The 21855-nt window shown below is 38.0% G+C and overlaps 2 protein-coding genes across 6 annotated transcripts in view; one reads left to right on the top strand and one right to left on the bottom strand.

The window, feature by feature from the left end:
- Positions 1 to 223: 223 nt before the first annotated feature.
- Positions 224 to 11600, bottom strand: LOC139748219 (prostatic acid phosphatase-like). 2 transcript variants are annotated; one of them, XM_071661044.1, is made up of 8 exons: positions 11442 to 11600; positions 10020 to 10118; positions 8852 to 9091; positions 8422 to 8607; positions 8074 to 8194; positions 6259 to 6464; positions 5392 to 5581; positions 224 to 3037 (listed from the first exon to the last, which is right to left on the bottom strand). In XM_071661044.1, the coding sequence occupies exons 1-8, from the start codon at positions 11541 to 11543 to the stop codon at positions 2916 to 2918; spliced, it is 1266 nt and encodes a 421-aa protein (XP_071517145.1). In that variant the 5' UTR covers positions 11544 to 11600; the 3' UTR covers positions 224 to 2915. The 2 variants fall into 2 exon arrangements, with proteins under 2 accessions (XP_071517145.1, XP_071517146.1); XM_071661045.1 differs by lacking the exon at positions 10020 to 10118 and having other exon boundaries at positions 11442 to 11583.
- A 453-nt stretch (positions 11601 to 12053) lies between these two features.
- The window catches only part of LOC139748168 (uncharacterized), a 28872-nt gene continuing 19070 nt past the window's right edge, over positions 12054 to 21855 (top strand). For 3 of the 4 annotated variants that reach the window (XM_071660891.1, XM_071660889.1, XM_071660890.1), the window contains exons 1-8: positions 13403 to 14239; positions 15214 to 15321; positions 16794 to 16920; positions 17237 to 17369; positions 17864 to 17968; positions 19646 to 20017; positions 20285 to 20458; positions 21611 to 21700. In XM_071660891.1, coding sequence (XP_071516992.1) covers positions 14163 to 14239; positions 15214 to 15321; positions 16794 to 16920; positions 17237 to 17369; positions 17864 to 17968; positions 19646 to 20017; positions 20285 to 20458; positions 21611 to 21700 — 1186 coding nt within the window. In that variant the 5' untranslated portion in view covers positions 13403 to 14162. Of the gene's footprint in view, positions 12137 to 13402; positions 14240 to 15213; positions 15322 to 16793; positions 16921 to 17236; positions 17370 to 17863; positions 17969 to 19645; positions 20018 to 20284; positions 20459 to 21610; positions 21701 to 21855 lie in introns of those variants that run through there. The other variant, XM_071660892.1, reaches the window with a different exon arrangement.

The raw sequence follows: 21855 nt of genomic DNA, 5'->3' as shown, positions 1-21855 counted from the left end.
GTTTGAGTGGATGGGCCATTCCTCGTCTGTTTTCTGGCACTTCCTCGCTGATGTGGGAAATGGCAATCAAGTATAATGAATAAAATAAAAATATACCTTCCAATTACAGTTACATCAAGTAAGAGTAGAGAGGAATTTCATTTGCTTGGTAACTCTTGAAATTCTATTTGGCAGTTAGCAATACCCACTGCAATGCAAAAAAAAATGACTATTGAGTGACTCATCTGTTTATCATGTTTAATTGATTTGACTACATTATATGACCCATGGTGGTTCCAAAGTAACCTGAGAATATAAATTATGATAACTTGTAAGATCTATAATAAATAATGTATTCCACTCTTCACTAAGGAAGCAAAGAGCACACACAACAGAAAAAAGTTTCAAATTTAAAACAGCAAAATTCTAACCTCAAGGATTAGAAAACTAAGATAAAAAGAGAAATAAAAAACAAAAACTGGCACATACGGTCAACCAATATCTCTTTGGAACTGTTATTGGAAATTTATATACCAACAATAATGAAAAACAGTGAAAGAAAGAATAACTACTTGATACAGGTAAATTCACATTGGAAGTACTGTTGGAAAGAACTACTTGATACATAGAAAATAAAGTATAATGCTAATAAATAACTTAAATATCATTAAACATCTTTGCATGCATCCTCATACCATAATAAACTGGTAACTAGAAATTCACTGAACAAAAATATGAGTTGCAAAAAGGTACAGTACTAAGGGATCAGTAGGTATTCAAAGGACACATATCATCACAGATAATGCCCTCACTAGATAATAAAATGACTGCATTCTACGTGAATAAGTGCAACTAATGTTACACCATACCAGCATGTATAATCAACTTTCTTTACTCTTACCCAAGGAGTATGCACATGGGTAAATGAAGAACTGCACACAAACACCCACAGATAAATACATCCTTTACAAAATAAGATGTGTTTACACATAAAAGTTAAAAGATAAAAGTACTGAAACTCTACACAACAGGGAGAAGATACACAGGAAAAGCCTTATTTTGGGCCATATGCTACACCTTGGCAGTGTCAGATATGAGAAAATACTGATCAGAAGATCATTTCTCCAAGAAAAAATTCTAACATTGTATTGAAGTAATGAACTATAATTCTGTAAATATCTATGAGAATAAGTTTTAATCAATACAAACATTTACCATTAAAGTGTTTCAACTAAACTGCACTCACCAACTGTGTATTCAAAGTGAAAGCATGTCAGTTTCATGATTATAAGACAAAATGCTGATTTCTGCTCGCCAGGAACATCAAGCCTTCAAATTCAGTTGAAGATTAAAAAGCCAGTGCACAATCATCATTTAAGTTTACTTAATTAAAATCATCTTCAGCCTTTTCAATCAGCAGTGAACCTGAAACAAAAACTCGTACAGAGCAAAAGAGGGTGTGTTAAAATGGTTTGGACACATGGAGAGAATGAGTGATGAAAGGTTGACAAAGAGAATGTATGTCAGAGGTGGAGGGAACAAGGAGAAGCAGATCAAATTGGAGGTGGAAGGATGGAGCAAAAAAAGTTTTGAGTGACTGAGGTCTGAACATGCAGGAGGGTGAGAGGCGTGCAAGGAACAGAGTAAATTGGAACAATGTGGTAAAACAGGGTCAACGTCCTGTCAATGGACTGAACCAGGACGTGTGAAATGTCTAGGTTAAACCATGGAATGTCTGTGGGGCCTGGATATAGATGGAGGGCTGAGGTTTCAGTGCATTACAGCTAGGGGATGTGTGAACGAATATGGCCTTTTTTGTCTGTTTTCCAGAAGCAGGGGGCAGAGATGCTGATTCCTGTGGGGTGGGATAGCGACAGGAATGGATGAAGGTAAGCAAGTATGAATAAGTACATGTGTATATATGTATATGTCTATGTCTATGTATATGTTGATATGTACAAGGGCGTTTATGTATATATACGTGTGCAAGGGCGGATGGACCATTCTTCATCTGTTTCTTGGTGCTACCTCTGACGTGGGAAACAGCGATTATGTATAAATGTATTCAAAGATAAAGACAGGACAGAGTGGCAGATAGCAAATGAAGCTTAGTGAGAAAAACAGTAAACAATACCACTAAGCAGCAGCACTGAGAACTAATGTTGGCAAAAACTAACCTTGAGAGTGAGCTGAAGCATGTAAACTAAAACAAAGGATATCAGTCACTACAACTGGATTTCATTCTAGAGCTTAGAAATTCTGAAGGCAAAAGTTGTCTGGCTAAGTAAATACCGGATAATAAAGATTTTCCTGTTACAAAAACACTCATTAATATCAAGGTTAAGAGATGGGGGGCCTCAAAAGAGTAATATTTTTGCCCCATATGCACAAAAAGGTAATTATACACACACACACACACACACACTCATGTAACTCCATTCACATAAATACAAGTATAATATTCATGAACATTTAATACTGTCTACAAAGAAAATAATAAATTGCTATTTTTTAACCTGTGGACATAGTAAAGTGCCATTAACATAAACACTTATTGTTCACTACCTTTCAAAAAAGTAACATTAATTAAAACAAAAGGCTATTTAACTTTTCTAAACCTCTTGTTCCTACATTATAGCTTGCCAGCATTAGGCAAACAAAGATTAAGAAACAAAATTATGTTTTGGTAAAATGAATATTATATGAAGAAAAAAATAAATTCAATGTACTGATAAAAGTAATGTCTGTAAGATAAAATGCACAACCTATATAACACAACCTGGATAATGAATAATAGTAATACATAATACCCTAATTACCATCATCAACAAGCAGTGACTGAAGCACTAAAAAAAAAATCCGGGTAAGTGAAATTTAAAATTCTAAAAGTGGTTTCCATAAAACAGTAAAATCAAAACAATACCACCTTGAAATAGTTAGGTAATGTTGTTTGGGACGGCTTGGTACATAAATTGTCTGGTGTGCTGTCTCCACCCACAGAAATTGTAGAAAATCAAAGCAATGAGGATGATGGCTAAGATGACTGCAATGGTGAGTGCTGTGGGACAAACACAATCAAATAAGTTAGTGAATTTATAAGACTGATTTCTAAAAAGAATAAAGAACTTCAGGATATGGGCTTTCAGTGATCATGTCAAAAGTAATAAATTTACACAAAGTACCCACTGGCAATAGATCCAATTAACTCAAGTTAGTCATATCAGTATAAAATTCTTTCTGATCGGTTAATGAACTGGCTTAAGGAGAATAAAGATGAATTAAATGTGCCTATCCAGCTTTTCATTCTCAGAAGTACTACTCACCATCAGTTCAATTAAGAGCTCCACTTCTGCATCCAGACAACAATCTAACACATATTAAATATTTTCTGTGAAGACAGCAGCAGAAAAGTATTTAGCAAAAAGTAGAAAGTTGTATGCCACATTCACTGCCCTAAAACAGGCGTATGATAAAGTGGACTGAAATGCATTACAAGAGTTAACGAATATCTTTAGTGTATGGGGAAAGTTGCTGAATGCAATAAAATGATCTTAATTATAAATCAAAATCAATAATAATCAGTTTCAATTTTCAAATCTATCAGTGGATTTACTATTTCATCCAGGCTAACTTGACCAAAGCAAATGCTAGTAGTCCATGCACCTTGGCTTAAGGTCTGATCTTTGGACAAAATAAAAGTTTCTGCATAGCTAGAAGCATCCTTGATACTCACGCATAAATGCATGAACAAAAATGAATTAACATAAGACAGAGATATAGAATATTAATACAAAAAAGAAACTAAGCTGAGCTAAAGTATGAAAGAAGTAAAAGAAAGACCTAATTATGGAAAAATAGAAATATGGATGGACTTTGTCCTTCCATCACTCATATATACTGTATAAGCCAATTAAACTACTACTATCAGATATATATGTTATAACAGGAATATATAATAAAGCTGATAGCTACTGGTGCACATGTATCTAAGTCCAAATACTTATGTAATCACATTCTACTTACAGGATCAGCTGCTCTTTCTCTTTCTACACACTAGCAAATCCTAACATTCCATCACTTACTATCACTATTATTTGAGGATAAATGAAACTGTTTGTTCTTAATGATGGCATCACAAGTGATAACAACACCACTGGCATCCCTGATCTACAAGTCACCTAGGAAACAGATGAATAATACTCGTCAATACAAAACATAGCTAAAATCTGGTTATTTCAAACATATCTATCTTTTACTTCATTTTCCCATTTATATGGGGTAGATCAAGTGCATGTTATGTACATTTTCTTGGAAAAACTAAATGACATAATTTTTCCTTCTTTAGCTATTCTCTTCCCTGGCTACATTTACAGTTTACTGGAACACATCGAAAGGCTTAACATATATCAATCTTCAAACTATCTTATTGAGACTTCCATTCCCAATTCATCTTATTTTTTCCCCTCTTCCACTTACTTCAAATACACATTTTTTTTTGAGTACAGCAAACCATCAAAATATCAAACAACACAATACAGGAAAATTGTCTTGAAAAAATCTTTACCCTGAAAAGGCCAAATAAATGCAACTACCCCTTAACCCTTAAACTGATTGTTTCATTATATGAAGATTTAGAAAGCAGGCTACAACATTCTTCTGTGAGTACTAATTAACAAGTGATTTGTTTGCCGCTTCAACTCCTCTAGACAGTTATTTATGAATGCAAGGTGACCCCCCTCCACATAGATATTTGTGCACTGAGTTTAATGCCTTACTTTTGAGGTTGCCTGAGTTGGGTGGATGTCATGGTGGCAGTGCATGATAATTCTTTTCCAGTCAGTCATGCCCCAACCATGCCAAAGACAGCATAATTTCATGAGTATTCAAGGAAGGAAACTTAGCAGCTTTTCGCTGGGTTTAGAGGACTTGGCGGAAAATAATCCTGAATTACATGACAATAATGATCTGTCTTCAGATTGTGTAAAGGGTCATTCTGTACACAATGACTTTTCCAGCAGTGAAAGCTGACCAATATGAGGCAGGACATGGTGTTTCTAGCAAAAGTGGTACCCATCTGACCTTGCCAATGCTACATCTGACTTAAGGGGTGGGTAATCTTACACTTTTATAATCCTACCGTTATCAAAAATTGTAACTCATAAGTTTGTTAAGTGAAGCAGCTGAGACTTATGGGAGGTTAATCACCACTCCAGCAGTTGACTTCAGCACTGCATCAAATCTTAAGCACTTGCAAGTTTCACATTTAATTATTTTTTTTACTATCCTCCAGTTGTACAAGGTTGTACATTATTCATCTTCTTATATTATTGTTTTCTCAAGTTTGATGGTCAGCTGTATGCACTAAAGACAATAGATATCACAATTTTACCATTTCATGAAAATATAACGAACCTGCTAATGTCCCCATAGCCATGTTGAAAGGAAGTTCATTACTATGGCTGTTACATTCTTCATCCCAATCCTCGGGTACTACCTCACTGGTCAGATTCAGCCACTTCTCGAGAGGGCAACTGAAGGTGCAACCTGGCAGAATCAGTTTGTGTGGTGGCTCAACCATCTGGGTGTCATTTCTAAGGAACATCTGTAGAGTAGTTTGAATGTTTGCAAATATAATTATCAATGTCAGCATTACATCATAAAAAATTTTGTCGTAAAGCTCACTGATTTAAACCTTCCCATAAAATGAGGCTTTTCTAGTAAACAAAAAACACAATTTCTATGTTTACAACTGGTAGCTTACAGGGTCTGTTCTAAACACCACAGTGTATAGGTTTGTGTATATGAATGGATGGGCCTTTCTTCGTCTGTTTCCTGGCACTACCTCACTAACACAGGAAACTGCGATCAAGTATAATAATCACTGCATACTAATAATAATCATCATCATTATACCAATCATTAGTTTTTCATACTTATAATCTATTCCCACTAGAGCAAGGTGGTGTCAGGAACAGATATACAACAACCTCACTCACTGACACGTATTATACATTAAAACGAGACCGCCATCCACAGTTAATCCTCACAGATAATTCCAAGGTTTTTCCCTGATGATGACATATGCCCTGTACACAAAAAGGCTCTAATTCATTCTATCATATTCTTGCTTCTCACTCCCCTGAATGTTTTTCATATTATAATGTAACAACTTTGTCTAACATCACACTTAGTATGCCTACCTCTTGGGTATCCTATGGGAAATAATGCATGAAAAACTTAATAGTAAAACTATACTCTCACAAAGTGAATATTCCCTACCTGAACGAAGTGTTCCCCATCCATCTTGTGCAACTCAATCAACACAGTCGTTGCATAAGGAGGAGCTACATTATTGAAGACACCTAACCCCAGAAGCAATACCGACAGAGTGATGTCATGGGCTGAGTACATATACATCTTCTGTTTAGGTAAATTTCCTGCCACCTTCTGACGCATATGATCACTCATTTCCTTAATAATGGGACCTAAAATGTAAAGTAGTAAAGGTAATGAAAGTGAAAAGTACATTATGTAAAATACTGTCAGTAGGGATGTTCCTCATATCATAAAATCATACCACTAACTCATTCATCTGAAATGACTTTGTAAGTGTTGAAGAGGATTTTTTGTCATTGTAACACAACTCAAATAGCATAAATAAGATTAAATCAAGATATTAAACAATATCAAGCAGCATTCAGGGTAAAACATTCAAAGAATAAAGATGACATACCTAACTTCCAACAGGTAAAAAGTTTAATCTAGCAATAGTACAAAAGAATTTCCTTCTCAGTGTCAATATACACCTAGGCTTTGTTTTGTCTCCTTGCATTAAATAGTCTTTAATCTTCCAACATATAAAGGAGATACCCTATTGTATCATGGTCACTAAATATCAGCACAATCACACATGAAACCTCTCACATGCATACTTTCTCATTCAACACTTTTGGCATTTTTCTATAGCTCTTCCTTTTCAGGTATTTGCACAGTAACCTTTATGATACATTTATATCACCCTATCAAGCTAGCTTTTGGCCTAGTGGCTCTTCCCTTCATGTCATGATATGCTCCACAAATTTCCTATCCTTTTACCATATCCATTCTCCAAATTCCACATTCACTTTGAACCAAGCCAATGGATTCCATTGAGTCAGCCACTTCCGAGATATATTCATATCTAACTATAATGAACCTCATGCTATACAGCAGTCTCATCCATAAAGCTTCCTCCATACATCTGTGCCCTTGCACAATGCTGCACACCCCAATGATCTTGAACCTTAAAATCTTAACCACATGCACTTTCACCCTGTGTTACTTTTGGTCCATCTTCCTGTCTGTTAAGTATTCTTCCTATATCTATTCTTTCAACAGTGTAAACAGTCTCAGCAGTTTTTCATTCCACATCCTGCATTTATGAAATTGCAAACTCAGGTTTTCATTCCTCATAAAACTTGCTCAGGTTACCAGCAATTTGCCTACCATTCATCATCCTGTGAAACAGCATTCATTTCTCTGTTCCCTATGAATATTCGAGATACTGTTATTTTGTAACCCTTTTCAATTTTTCACCATCCAACTACACCAGTGCCTCGACCTGTGATGTTGTGACATGTGCCACATTGAAATTACAACATTTACGTTAAGAGTACATTGTTTTAACATGCAATATGTATGCCTCAACTTGAGACTGACATGAGTAAAACTATAACACATCTTTAATGTCAAAACGGATCTTTACTTTTAACAATAATATGGGTTGGCATGTTTTACACTATTTGACTGCCTACTGTGCATATTTTAATAATGTTAAGGCAAAATACTATTTGATACATATCCCACCTACAGATAAAATATGTTTATTTGAGTTCACTGCTACCCCTTTCTATACCACATCAAAAGTAAGTGTGGGTATTTCAATATGTCTGGAAAGGATGTTAAAGATACTCAAAGGTAGTACAAGAGTAAGGTATCACTTTGGAGGTTAAATCAGAGGTACTTCACAGGCTTTTGAGCATAAGCAAGTGATTGCTTGTGTTTCATTCTGTACAACACTGAGATATGAAAAATACATGTTCTATAACAACATACCTGCTCTAAGCCGCTTTAATTCTTTAGACATAGCAACAATCTTGAAGCTGAAGTCAGCCAATTCCTTCATTCTTGGAAGAACTTCATGTGTCCAATTGGGTAATGTAAGGTTATTGAGTGACTGTAAAAGAACCTACCATCAGGAAACAAGGAAATTAAACAACATTTGTAACAGTAAGCTGGTTGGCCCATCATCCATGCAAGCATTTACAGAGAAAATTGCTGAGCTATCAAAAAGAACCATTTTCTAGTTGCCATGTGACCAAGTGAACAATATACTAGCAACTCTGACAGGTCTGTCATAATCTAGTGAATCATTAAACGATGTGTCCTTAAAGAAATTCTCACCTCAATGTGCAGGGTATCATACAGATAATCCACTGTTTCAATAGATGTAATATTGTCTCCTGACATTTTTGTAAGGTACTGGAAGAGTTCCTGACTTGCATTTGTCACATTCTTTACTTCTGGCAGATTTGCCTGGTTGTCAAGTTCCTTTTTGATTCTTGGGCAACTTTTATCAACAGAGAGCAGCTGTTGGGTGTCAAATCATTAGATTTAAAAGAATTAAAATACCATCTGCAGTAAGCATTTTTCTTTATGGCAAGGGTTCTTACAGGAAAAATGGATTTGCTTTGAGTCATTTCAATTAGGATCAGCCTTTCTAGAGGCAAAAACTTAATGTTAACTAGTGCCCCCAAGTGTAATTCAATGTCATAAACGGTTTCACAGGACTACCTGGACAAAGGTTCCTCCAAACAGAGAAAAAAAATCTTACCTTATCATCTGACAAAGGTGCAGTGTGGATAGGTGTTGGTAACCAAGCTAAGTCTTTTTCAAAACGATCAGGAACATCTGGGTAGTAAAAAGCAGCCAAGTTGCACAGAGCAGACATGAGTGTGCGGTCCACGTCAGTACTGCGAACGTATACTTCTTCAGGAATCCATTTCTTATTGATAAAATCTTTATATCTATCATGCAGCCATTTCCCGAGGGCATACTGCCTAGCCTTTCCTCTCTGAAGATGAAATTTACAATCATCAAGTTTAAAAAAGTAAACAACTGGGGAAACAAAGAACATATCAATCTTCCTCATGTATGATACCACAGAATTATCCATCAAATTATTCCTAATACTCCCCTTACACACAAGGCAGAGTGTAGTCTCACATTCACAGGTCACCAACAAAAGAATAATGTTAAGTAATGAGCTACTCTGCTTCGCAAAATTCAACCTTAATATAAATCAACACAAATGGAAAGGATGCCATTCCACACAAAATAAAATACAAATATTCTCTTAATAGCTAGAAAAAATTTTTAACCGTGAGACTGAACTAACTTGTTCTGGTCACATGGGGATATATGTGTATGGAGGAAAACCTAATCTTGGGTCTAAAAGACACCCTATCAGTAACCATTTGATATCATGGATAACTTGCACTTCATTTCCTATGTACCTGTTCTCAGAATTTACTCATGATATACTTAGCCTTGAAGACATTCTGGCCCAAACTGAAATATATAAAAGATCTGTAAAGCTTGTACATACATCTTTCAGAAAAAAAGAAATTTTGTCCAATAAATGCATCTCAATGGATGCTCCCTAAATCCTCTAAGCCACCCAATACCCCTTCCTCCTCTCACCGTATATCATCAATGTACGTATTGTCATGCAAGTCTTGAAGTCCTCATGGTATGCTAATGGACAAAAGAAAGACACCCAAGACTGCCCTGTTAAGCATTTAGCAACCGAAAATATTTCATCCCAACCCTGAATCATCTGGGAAACAGAACTGCAATGATTTATAAAAACAGTAAATCCAAAAGAAATAGTTTAGTACTTACTAGCCACTGCAGAGTGCAACATTAAGAAAAAAAGTTTACAAGCAGTTAGTTTACGCATAAATAAATATTTAATCAACATTTCATCAACGGCTTCCCACCTCTGTTAACTCGCCCAATCCATTGGGCCATATGGAGGGATCTTTGTATGGGTCATTTGCATAAAGTGAAATTGGGGAACGGTCACCATGACGATACATCTGCAAAATCGAAAATAACCTGTACTCACAATTAAAATACATAAAATTTTACAAAGTAATTGCAACAATAATATTAATAATAATAATAATAATGGCAGATGATGAGATATGATAATAAGGCATCTAACTCTTCTGTTGTATAACTAAATCCAAGGGGGAAGGGAGGGAGATTCCAGAATTATAAAATGATAGCAAATTGCAATTTTGGAAGAATAATGAGAAATACAAAGTGATAATAGTGATACCTATGTTTCATCAACTATAACTAATTTAACTCACTATCCCCCAAGCTTCATAATATCCTCATTTTCACCTTATTTGTAACCAAAGAATATAAAATAATACTGCCCATCATGCTCCACCGCTCTTTTTGTAGCATCTGCATACTATATACAATTGCAAAACACCATAAATTATAATGCATAGTGCTAGTGGCACCAAATCATTACCTTAACCAATCTACAATGAAATGAAAAATACAGTATGGTTTGAGAAAAAGAATAAAGATGTCATTTTGATGTTCTTTGTTATTTGCATTTTAACAGTGGGTAGATTATGAGAGGGAAAAAACAAAATTACTATTTTGATGCCTATGGACATAGAGGGTAACATAAGTCAGTCCTTTAAGTAGCTGATCACAGTGGAACTTTGGAAGACAGCAGCTAGAAGCAAGCCACAGGACCAAGCCTCAGTGGATAAGACACATGCAAACAGCTCACCATATCAATGCCTAAAATCATACTTTCAGAAGAGAGGAAAGATATAAGACCCCCTGAGGTTATAAATGGAATAACAGCTCAAATGAAAGAGACAAATCACGTATACATCATTCACAGCTTTGAGGAGGTGGACTTAGTAAAGTTGTGGGGTTTCCCGAACAGTGAGTGACGTCCAGTATGTTCAAGTTATCATAAATCCCTAAAGAAAAAAAATAAAATATTGTATTTTCCTTTGATAAAAATGGAGGTATCCCTGTAATTCACTTTCAGAGTTCTATTTATATAATTACCAATGACCAGTTACAGCCACGATAATGAGGATAGACTGTGTACCTGCAGCATGACATAGGAATATGTCCTTCAAGCACCTGACACAGGTATGATCTCAAGAATTATCATCATCTATGTGATGAATTTCATATTTCTGGACTCATGCAAAGATACATGATGAAAGTAATATTAAAACTGAAGTATTATACCATTATTTTTTTTTTCTAACAAATATTCTTGCACAAATGTCACCTTAATTTTCATAGTATCAATTTACCATATTTCACGTAAAAAAAAAAAACACCACTGTTTCACACATGGATGATGGACTTACCATCTGCACAAGCTCCAACGTGTCTCCCTTTTCCCCACCATATCCAGGACGGAGCAAAAAAACACTATAAATTATAAATACCACTAGATAGTAACTAAGCATCCTAACCCCTGGCTTCCTGAGATCATCTGATCCATCAGACGTGTTGTCAGTCCGTAGTATAAGCTCCGCCTACCTCCACGCTCATTGGCTAGCGCTGCCAAAAATATTGTGAAAGGAGATTGTGTTATTTTATCGAAAAATACGTAAAATAAGGTTAGTTCAAGGGAGGTTAAAGGGGTTGTTGGTTCAGGTTAGACCATTAGGTTTATGTTGAACACGTACAGGTACAATGATATAACAAATATATCCTGAATTTATGCGATGGAGGTAGCGGTCTCTCATAATATTGCAGAAGCATCGACCTTTGATTGGTTGATACCTGCTTGAGTTGCATTCATTGATAATCAAATCAACTACTTGTAAATATATGATTTTTTTTCGTATACTGGCTATAAAAATATTTCGTAAAAGATAGAAATACTTTTATCAAAAGATCATTGATTTATATGGGTGGTATGGAAATATATGAAACAATAACTGTATTTGGAATGTTTATTGTGCATATGCAAGGCAAGATGGTGCACTGACATTTGTTGATAAACATTACGTTCAGCATGACTCACGGCGAATTACAACTGGGTCATGTATATAGGGTAAGGTTGTATGTCTCTTGTAGTAAACCTTACGTTCATTGAGGGGGTAGGTTAATGAACTCAGAGATGTTGCATTGTCACGACATAAACAAAGACACGCACATGGGCGGCATTTTCTTCCACGAGACTTTTATGATTTCTTGTCTGAACCAATATATTGCCATTTTCTGTAATTGCAGCGTATGTGTATTTGAGGATAACGTTATGAATTTGTAGATATTTTTATTGATATACAATGGAACTCCTCAAATACATTTCCGCAACAACACCTTTCAGTGACAGAGGGATGAATGACCTTTCATTTTCTTCGTTAAACACGAACAGCACAACATATAAAGCACCATAAAATTCCTTTGCCTCCCATCAGTCACTGCAAGGCTGAAATACGCAGTTACCAAGCCTTTCCTAGTATTATCATGTAACACACACACACACACACACACACACTCAGCCTACTGCCTGACTTATAACCTAGGCTAGAGCGATATTCAGTCGCATGAATTTTATTTTTTTATATCTTAGAATCCTGAGTACAGCCGCCATCATGATCACTACAGTTACAGGATAAGATTAGAGAGTCTAGTTACAGGTTAAGTCCGAGGGTGAAGTGTCGAGTGTACCTGAGTGGTGACGCTAGGGAGGGGAGGAGGTTGTCATTATTATCTGGTCGAGAACATTTATCACCAGCGATTACTTCGCATCTTATCATAGTGTCCGTGTTTGTATTTGTTCTTACACTGGTGCCATCTCAAGCACAACATCTTGGTGAGATAATTTTCGTGTCCCCAACACAGTTCTCCAATTCGTAAACTGTCCTATCTCCCCTGTAACACCCCACACTCTAATACCAGCCTCCCTAGCCGTCTCATGTATGTTTCTCCCGCCATCAAATTATGCCTCATATAAGTGTTAGTTTACGAGAGGTTCCTCTGTGGGGTGTGGCAGGACCTCTAGTTGAAGACAAAAACAATTTCAGCATTCTACCTTCACAGAAAACACTGTTATCTGATACCAGCGTCTTGCTCACGTGATGTTTGGTGCCGAGCTGGCCTTAATATTATGATATATGTAAATGTTCGTGATCTGGTACATTTTTCCTTCTTGCCCTTTACATAAACACCATGGGGGATGACATTGTCATATTTCTTTCAAATTATGGTGTGTTTTCAGGCTGATTATATTGCTACTAAGCCATAGGAAATCCTGGAATTAGGCGACGTCATTGATATAATTGAAGGAAACGCAAGAAGCAAAAGATTGGAAGAAAAAGACGCAGACTGATTGGACTGATCCCAGTAGAAATTGTTGTTTCTTTTCTGTTCGAATTCGTTCGTTCATGTGTCAGAAGTTTGCTAATATTGATTTATGTATTATTGATATTTCAGCAGCTATAGGAGATTCGATAGCTCTATATTCGAAGTTTTTAGGAGCACCTATTGATGTCGACTTTGCGGCGTCCTTCTCTTTCATTGCATTTCGCTGATACACAAAGATATAGCAACACTAGATTAACTTTGCATCAGCCAGCAGTGGTGTCTTTGGCTGTTAATTGCCATATGTCCGGCGCAGGCCAGCTTTCGTTAGAGTATTCAATCGCATGTCATGTGTTATGGTGTAAAAGATAACAGAGTAATTGGTGTCTTATCATTGCCCCATCGCCCAGATGATGTTCGAATTATTAATTAGTTACGCGCTTACTCTATTTTCATTCCGCTTGTTTTTTCCAATTTGTCGTTAAACACAGACGTAGATAAACGCACGGGCATGAATTATATGTAGCTAAACCGTATCGTTAAATAAAGGAGAAAGTAGGTCTTGTTAAGAGAGAGATTATCTTGACGTTGATGGGTCATAATCACCACGACCTCGTTCCCCGAGACCTACCATTGTACCAGAAGGGTAGGAGGAGGAAGTTGGCAGTTGAGCCTCAGTAAGGGTGAGAACGTGCTGTGAAGCATAACAGCTTCATCACTGTCAGCCAGCAAGACATCCTTCAAGGTCTTGGCGTCCAACAAACACCCTTGGGATGCACAAGAAGGCTGGCCATGCGGCGGCACACGTCGTGCCCTTAGAGCAGACTCTCAAATACCAGAACTTCGTCAGGTACATTCTGCACGTTCCATTACATCTAATGTTCTGTAAATGTTGACTTAAAGGTATTAGAGTTGGTTTTCAGTGTTGGATACTTTACATAAGGATGATATAACAATTTTTCTTTAAGATGTTAGTATGTCCCATCCACTGCATTTAACAATCTGGCTCTACTCATCCTGTAATGTCTGTGGTTAATGCAAAATTTTATCATTTGAGTTGGTTTAGGGTAGTTTGCGTTAGGACTTGGGCAAGGATAGTTCATGTTCAAAGAACTGTTTAGTGGTTAACAACAGTAAATGGAACATTGACGTTATGATTATTTTACGTTAGCTTAGGTCGCGTAAGAGGTAAGCTAGGATTGGAGAGGTAAGGTCATTCTAAAAAAAAAAAAATCTTTTCTTAACTAGATACCATATAGATTAACAGAATGGGTAAAAAACATTTACAGAACACCGTGCGTTTTTCTTGGTTTTGGCTAGTCTATGAGGCAGTAATCTTATTTTTGGTTAGTTTACTTATTAAGGTAGTTTGTCGAGAAATCACAAGACAAATAGGCTATTTTTAGCCAGTTTATAGGTTAGTGGACCATTTTTTAGCCGGTCACCAAAGGACAGATAGATTTTTGCCGGTCGACAAGGTAATGGGATTGTTATTTGCCTGTGTAAACGCTCATGAGTTAGCTTTGGTTTCCATGTAACTTGACTTACTTTAGCCAATGAAAAAACTGCTTTTAGGCGCGTGTATCAGGTTCTGAACTGATTTTAAAGCCCTCTTTAAAGACTAATTTTACATCAACGCTGGTTTTCAGGCTCAGGGTTTGTGCTGTTCAAATCTACAAGGCAAACACACCTTTAGGCAAGCTACAAGGTATGTGATTGTCATATTGGGAATTCAAAAGGCACACAGGAATGGTTACGAGTGGGATGTACAAGGTATGTATGTAATAAGTGGATAATTAAGAGAATTCGTTTCATTCTTGGCAGAGCCCTGGATGCCTTAGGGCGTGAAGAAGCCCCACCCAGTCAGTATGTGTCCCTCATCGACGACTTCCTTGATTCCTGGACCGCCCACGGGTTCAACCGTTGCTATAGGTCAGTACTTTGGCTTTTGTATGTCCCCAGTTTACCTGTGTTATGCTTGCATATTTGAGTAGCATATTTTGCTAGGGTTACGATTGTTATTGATAGATGCTTATCTGCATCGGATTCATTTGGGCTAAGTTTGTTTACGCTGTGTGTTTAATGTATCAGGGTGCCGTGGACGGAATACATAATTCTCACTATTTCTTATGTAGTACTGTATTCGAATTATCCCTATCATCTGAAGAAAGTGTAAAGGACTTTTTTTTTTGGGGGGGGGGGGGTGGATGTAGCTTGTTAACGGGTTGAATGATCCTAGCAGTTGATAAGTTTAAATCCCACGCTAACCATCCTAGCTTGGGTTCATATTCTGGTCTGTATTGCTTGGTTAACTTATGTGTTCATGTGCTTGGTTAATCACTTGTAAGGTTTTTGTAAGTTGGATCTGTTTGTGTGTTTGTCTGTCATTTTATTTAAGTAGGGTTGATGTTAGGTTGACCGTTGTGTACTTAATTTGTGTAGTTTATCTGAGCTAGAATTTAAGCTTTTATAGATTGTCCATATGTTTGTTTAATGTTGTGGTTTCTTAAGGATTTAGCTGTGTTTAGCTCGTTTTAGTACTTTGGGCTTATCTGTGTTTGGATAATTAGTGATACCATTGCTTCAAGGTGATGTCTTGAATTAACTTTGTCCAGAATTTGCTGCGTTTTCTTATGCTTATTTTCCCTGCATTAGGTTTAGAGATAAGTAATTTAACGATGAGATAAAAACGACCGATTTTATTATATTGACTTGGAGCAATGTGGAGTATCATGATTAGACAAGTAATCATTATAACGCAGTTGTTGATTTGCTGATGACCAATGCAAGTATTTTTGGTAATCTGATAGAGACCCGGTACTGTGGTATGTGCTATCCTGGTAGTGACCTGGTATTGTAGTAAGTACTATCCTGGTTGTAACCTATTGTTATGGTAGGTGACATTGTGGTAATGACAAAGCTTTGACGTGTTCCTGTGACATCATCCTTGTGCTGACCTGTTATTGTGGTGGTAGTGACCTAGTATTTTGGTGAGAGAGACCAGGTAATGACCTGATAGTGGATGATATCCTGGTACTGTGACACAGCATCCAGGAAGTAACCTGGTATTGTCTTACGTGTGTCCTGGTAGTGTCTCAGTGCTGTTGTAGATCTTGGTAATGACGTCGTGCTATGGTAGGAGAATCCTGGTAGTGATCTAGTGTTGTAGTAGGAGTGTCCTGGTAGTGACCTGGTACTATAGTAGAAATATCCTGCTAGTGATAGGAGTCTCAGTAAAGTGACCAGGTACTGTAGTAGTCGTGTCCTTTTGGTGAGCTTACAGTGTGGTAGGAATGTCATGGCAGTGATCTGTGCACAAGAGCCTGGTAGCATGACCTGATAGCATATGATCTTATAGTGACAAGCAATAGAAGGTGTGACCAAGGGCGTGATGTTCCGTGCAGGGCGCGCGGGTGGGCGCGGCGCGTGACCTGGGCGGTGATCTGCTTGGCTCTGCTGGTGTTCTGCACTTTTCTGTGCTTCAACGTCATCACCAACTACCTGGCCACTCCCAAGAACATCCGCATGAAGGTAAAGTGCATGTACAACGCTATGGTGCAGCACGAAACGGTTAGCTATACCCAAGCGCATTGAGGCACAGTACTGTCAGCTATACCCAGGCACTGCGATACAGAGTAATTCATACACTCTTCTGTCCTCCTCCCTTCTTGTTTTACTTTTCCAAAAGAAGGAACAGAAAAGGGGCGAAGTGAGGATTTTTTTTTCCTATATGGCTCAGCCATATATATATATATATATATATAACACCTTGACCTGCATACTTAGTCAGCCAGGATTATCCTTTATGACCGATTTTAATCTACCTCCTCGTCTCGACTCCTCATAGATCATCCAGGAAACGAGGACAGAGTTTCCCGCCGTGACCTTGTGTAACCTTAGTCCCCTGGCGACCAAGAAAAAACTACCGGAGAATTCCGTTTGGAGCGCACTGGCTGACCTGGAACAGGAGTATAGTGGAGGTGCGTTAAGCAACTGAGCCTGACGTTAGGACCCTGGCCCTCTAGATCGATGGCCTGGCCTTTTAACCTAACCTCCTTAAGAGTCAGCTCAAAGGCCACAGTTGTACCCACGGGTAACACTTGTCGTGTTAGATGTTGACAGTTTCGCATAATTTTTATTCTAAATTTTATTACGAAGAGGTTAAACCAATGAATTTACAGGCATCAGCTTTTAATGTTTTTTTTTCAATAAAGAAATTTCATAGTAAAGCAAATGATAAGATTGACGTTACAGACTTTAAAACCACATTATTTCACCGTAGATTCCCTGATAATGTAATGTGAAGGCCTCAGAAATGTAGATATGTAAGGTGAAACGAATATTCAAATATATTTCTAAGTATTGATCACGAAACACTATAACTTTAGACTTAAATTCACAAAATGGCACGAATTCAATTTAAAGGGATATCCAAACATGTCGCTTGTGTTGATGGTGTGTGTTGGTGTTGCAGGCAGCGGTTGCGAAGGCTTGACGTTCAGCACATACCCAGACATTTCCGATGATGGGTACTTCTCTTACCATGATGACTATGATTATGACTACTTCTACAGTGGAGGTAATGTACTGTCTACTTGTTCACACGCATGGTACAGTTACTGCAGGCATACTGTTAGTATACAAGACGATGCACATTGTGCAAGTCTTAACAGTGCGATGGTAAACACCCGATGCACTCTAAACTCTGTACTGTAGCTAATGGTTTACACAATTATACGTCAGAAAACCCTTTTATAAATGTTGTACATCACTTAGTATGTTATAAGAAAGTAGATGTATTGAATAACCTTTGGCAGTTAACATTATATAGCGTCTTCTGAGTGAGGCTTGTACTTTCAGACCTTTTAACGAAATACGAAATATTGACTCACATATCGGAGGTTGGTTTTAGGGTAATGAGTATTCTGAGTTATGAGCTAATTCTGAAAAGTCTTTCATCAGAGTAATTAGGTCAGAAACAATGTAGATTGGACCCAGTTCCTAACCTTTGGCACACGCATTTATCCTCATTTGGGTCGCCGTCCACGAGATAGGGAAGAGGGTATAAGAAACATAACACTTCGTGCTCCAAAAATAAACTGCAAGTCTTGAATTGTTAAGGACATACTTCGAGTGGTCATGGTTGTGGCCTGTGTAGGAAAAACAAGTAGTGTTCGCTCCAATATTTATTATACAATGACGCATGCACGACATTGCTCCAGAAGCCGTTCTATACAGAACAGCTCTCCAGGTATTTTCGTGCACAGTTTGCCGTGAAACTTATCTCGACCTCATCTGTTTGCGTGTTAGTAACAGGTAACAGAAAATACAAATATCCTGAAGTGGCACATCATTGGGCTAATCACGACAGCTTTGTAGATACAATAAGACGTCAACTTTTGTCATCAGATTCTCAGAATTCTAACTCCAGCCATCCATAACACCATTTTCTTATTTAACTTGCCATGATAAATACGTCATAAATGTACCACCTCAGCCAGTGACAGCAACCAACGCCAGCTGAAAACAACCGCAGTTGTAGCACCTAACACCTGCTGACGTCACCCAGCCACACCTGACCTCGCAATGGACTGCTGCTACGACAGGTGTGCTCAGTCAAGACACCTGTGAGGCTCATTTGTGGCGCAGTTGACTGTTACCCTAAATTCATGTCCGTGGATGTATATGTTGCACCGCAGACAAACTACCAGACCAAGAGCTACTTTGAGCCCGGGATGTAAATGTTTCAGAGAATTAACGCGATGACCTTACAGTACAGAAGATATTTCTTTTTTTTTTCTCAATTTTGTTAGACATGTAAGTTGTAATTTCTCGTCGTGTTCCATGGTCGCTATCGAGCTCAAGAAACAGCGGACAGCGGCGAAAACTCTTAAGAATGCTAAGTTGATTGCATACACGTTAGCCAACATCAATCCAACACCTGTTCTGAATATCATATTAGCCTGCAGGTGTTTACTTATGACTTATGACTTAATGGCATGCCATTTTTATCCAAGCATCCGAAATCCACAGCAACATTTTCTTCTGTAAATTTATCTGATGAAACAGTCATAAACTGTCATATGCAAATGACCAACTGTTTGTTAAAACTTTCCTCAGTTTTTGATTATGAATGACAATAGTAGCAGAAGTTCCCACGGATGCGTGCATGATTAATAGAAAACTAATTATTTTCGCTTGAGTTTAATCTCCCATATAGCATTACAGTGCATTTTTGGTTTTGTCTTCTATTCAGACTTCAGCAGCAACGACACCGAGGACTCAAACTCAAAGAATCACACAAATGGTAAAACTGACACCAGCAGTGACGGTAAAAATGATATCATTGACACCAGTCCTGACGGTAAAGCAGACACCGACGCGGATGATGATAACTATGTCACCTACGATAATGGTAACACTGACACCATCTCAGACACCAACAGTGATTTTAACTCTGACACAGACACTGATAATGACACTGTCGATGGTAGCAGCGACTCGCGTGCTGCCACAATGCGTCGTCGGGAAGGGGCTTCGCCCTTGGGGTATGATGTGGAGGGAAAGGCTGGCCCCAAGCAAAGGAACGGTAGAGACTTCGATCAGCCGACCAACACACGTTTGACAGGTGAGACATATAGTCGTCTCTCGTGTTGTTTGTTTGTTTCTTGTAGGGGTTTCAAGGGGATGTTTCATTGTAATTTTTTTACCATACTTCTCAAAGGGAGAATAGCGGTTCTGCTTGATTATTGCCATCTGTTCTTTCCTCTTCGATGTCAGTAGTGCACTTGGTTGAAAGATTGATGAAAGTAGACCATTGCAGGGGAAGAATCATATGAACTAAATAAAAAATGTCAGAGCAGTCAGCCTATTAAGCACGGTTGCACATCCTCAGAAGACGAGGCTTTCCGGGCAATACGGTCGGCAGCGCCTTCAGGAGAGCGGAGCGAGGCTGCGGTGGAGCGGCTCCGCCTAAGCTGCAGCAAGTATTACCGCTTCATCAAGGTCATCAACTCCGACAATAAAACCCCGAGCAAGTGGGACACACCAGGAGAACCTTGCCCTGACGGTGAGTGACCCGGGATGCACTTTATTCCGACAATAAGTGACCCAGGATAAACCTTATTAGGACAATAAATAACCCAGGATGAACCTTATGGAGACAGTAAGTGACCCGGAATGAGCACCATCCTGAAGGTGATTGAACTCACTGTGGACCTTACCCAGACTGTAGGTGTCGAAGGTGATGATTTTCTCAGACTATAAGTGACTCAGGTGATGCCCTACCTAGCCAGTAAGTGACTCGGGTGATGCCCTCCCTAAACAACAGTAAGTGACTCAGGTGATGTTCTACCCAGAGTGTGAGTGACTTGGGTGATTCTCTGTCTAGACAGTCAGTGACTCAGGTGATGCCATGCCTTGTCAGTGAATGACCCAGGTGGTGTTCTACCCAGAGTATGTGTGACTGAGGTGATTCTCTGTCCAGACAGTGAGTAGCTCAGGTGATGCCCAACCCTCATTAGTTAAATATCGTTTAAAGGATTGTATGCGTTAGTAAACAGTAGAAGAGATTTTGGAGTGTAGTTTTAGGATCTGACATTTAGTGTTTTGAAAACATATTATTAGGTGATCTGAACAGAAAAATTGAGAGGTAATGAAGACATTATAATCATAGGAAGGGTAGCTGTTGATGAAACAATAATATTGTCTGAGCTGGTTGGCTATGTGAATACAGTAAATGTCATTTATATTAAATATTTTGTTTACAGTTGTATGTTTTAGATGACAGGGAAGCAAGCGCATTATTACAAAGGCAATTATGTGTCATTTAGAAGAAACCCTAAATTGTTAATGTGCAGAAAAACATTTGATACTGTGTAATGATTTTATATATCACTTTGTATGTGCTAGTATTTTGCGTTAATAACTATAAGTGTTTTAAAAACCAAATGTGTTATTGTTCAGAAAATCGAGTGGTGATAAGTTGTGGACTGGATGTATTGGTATCAAAGGACCATATGGATTCACTCTTGTTCAGGAAAACAGAGGTAATTATGTGTAGGGCACCAACAGAGAGTGTGGAGAAACCTTATGTGTCATTATTTAGGAGCTTGTGTGTTGATATTTCGGGAATGAAATGTGCTGATGTTTAGGGAGCATCCTTGATTGTAAACTGTTGACCATCAGTGTAGTACTAGCTTATTCTTTTGTTGTTTGACAGAAAACTTCAAGGAGGAAGCAGTATGGAATCCTGTCTGCAGGGGAGAGGTGTTCAAGGACTCTTATGGTGGCTATACCTACACCCTCAACCGTGAGTCATCTTTTCTTCCACCTCGTTTGTGCCTTTCTTCACTTTCTCTTTCTTCTTCTAGCATTTTAGCTTTATCCCTGGGCTTCCTTTTAGTTTCAAGCCATTTTCCTGCTACCTTTACTCATTCTTGTCATTTCCATTGGCTTCTTTTGTCT

Source organism: Panulirus ornatus, chromosome 73 (assembly GCF_036320965.1).
Source record: "Panulirus ornatus isolate Po-2019 chromosome 73, ASM3632096v1, whole genome shotgun sequence".
In the NCBI taxonomy this organism is placed as follows: domain Eukaryota; kingdom Metazoa; phylum Arthropoda; class Malacostraca; order Decapoda; family Palinuridae; genus Panulirus; species Panulirus ornatus.
Note: the sequence above shows the minus strand (reverse complement) of the source record. Positions and strands in the feature narration are given on the sequence as shown.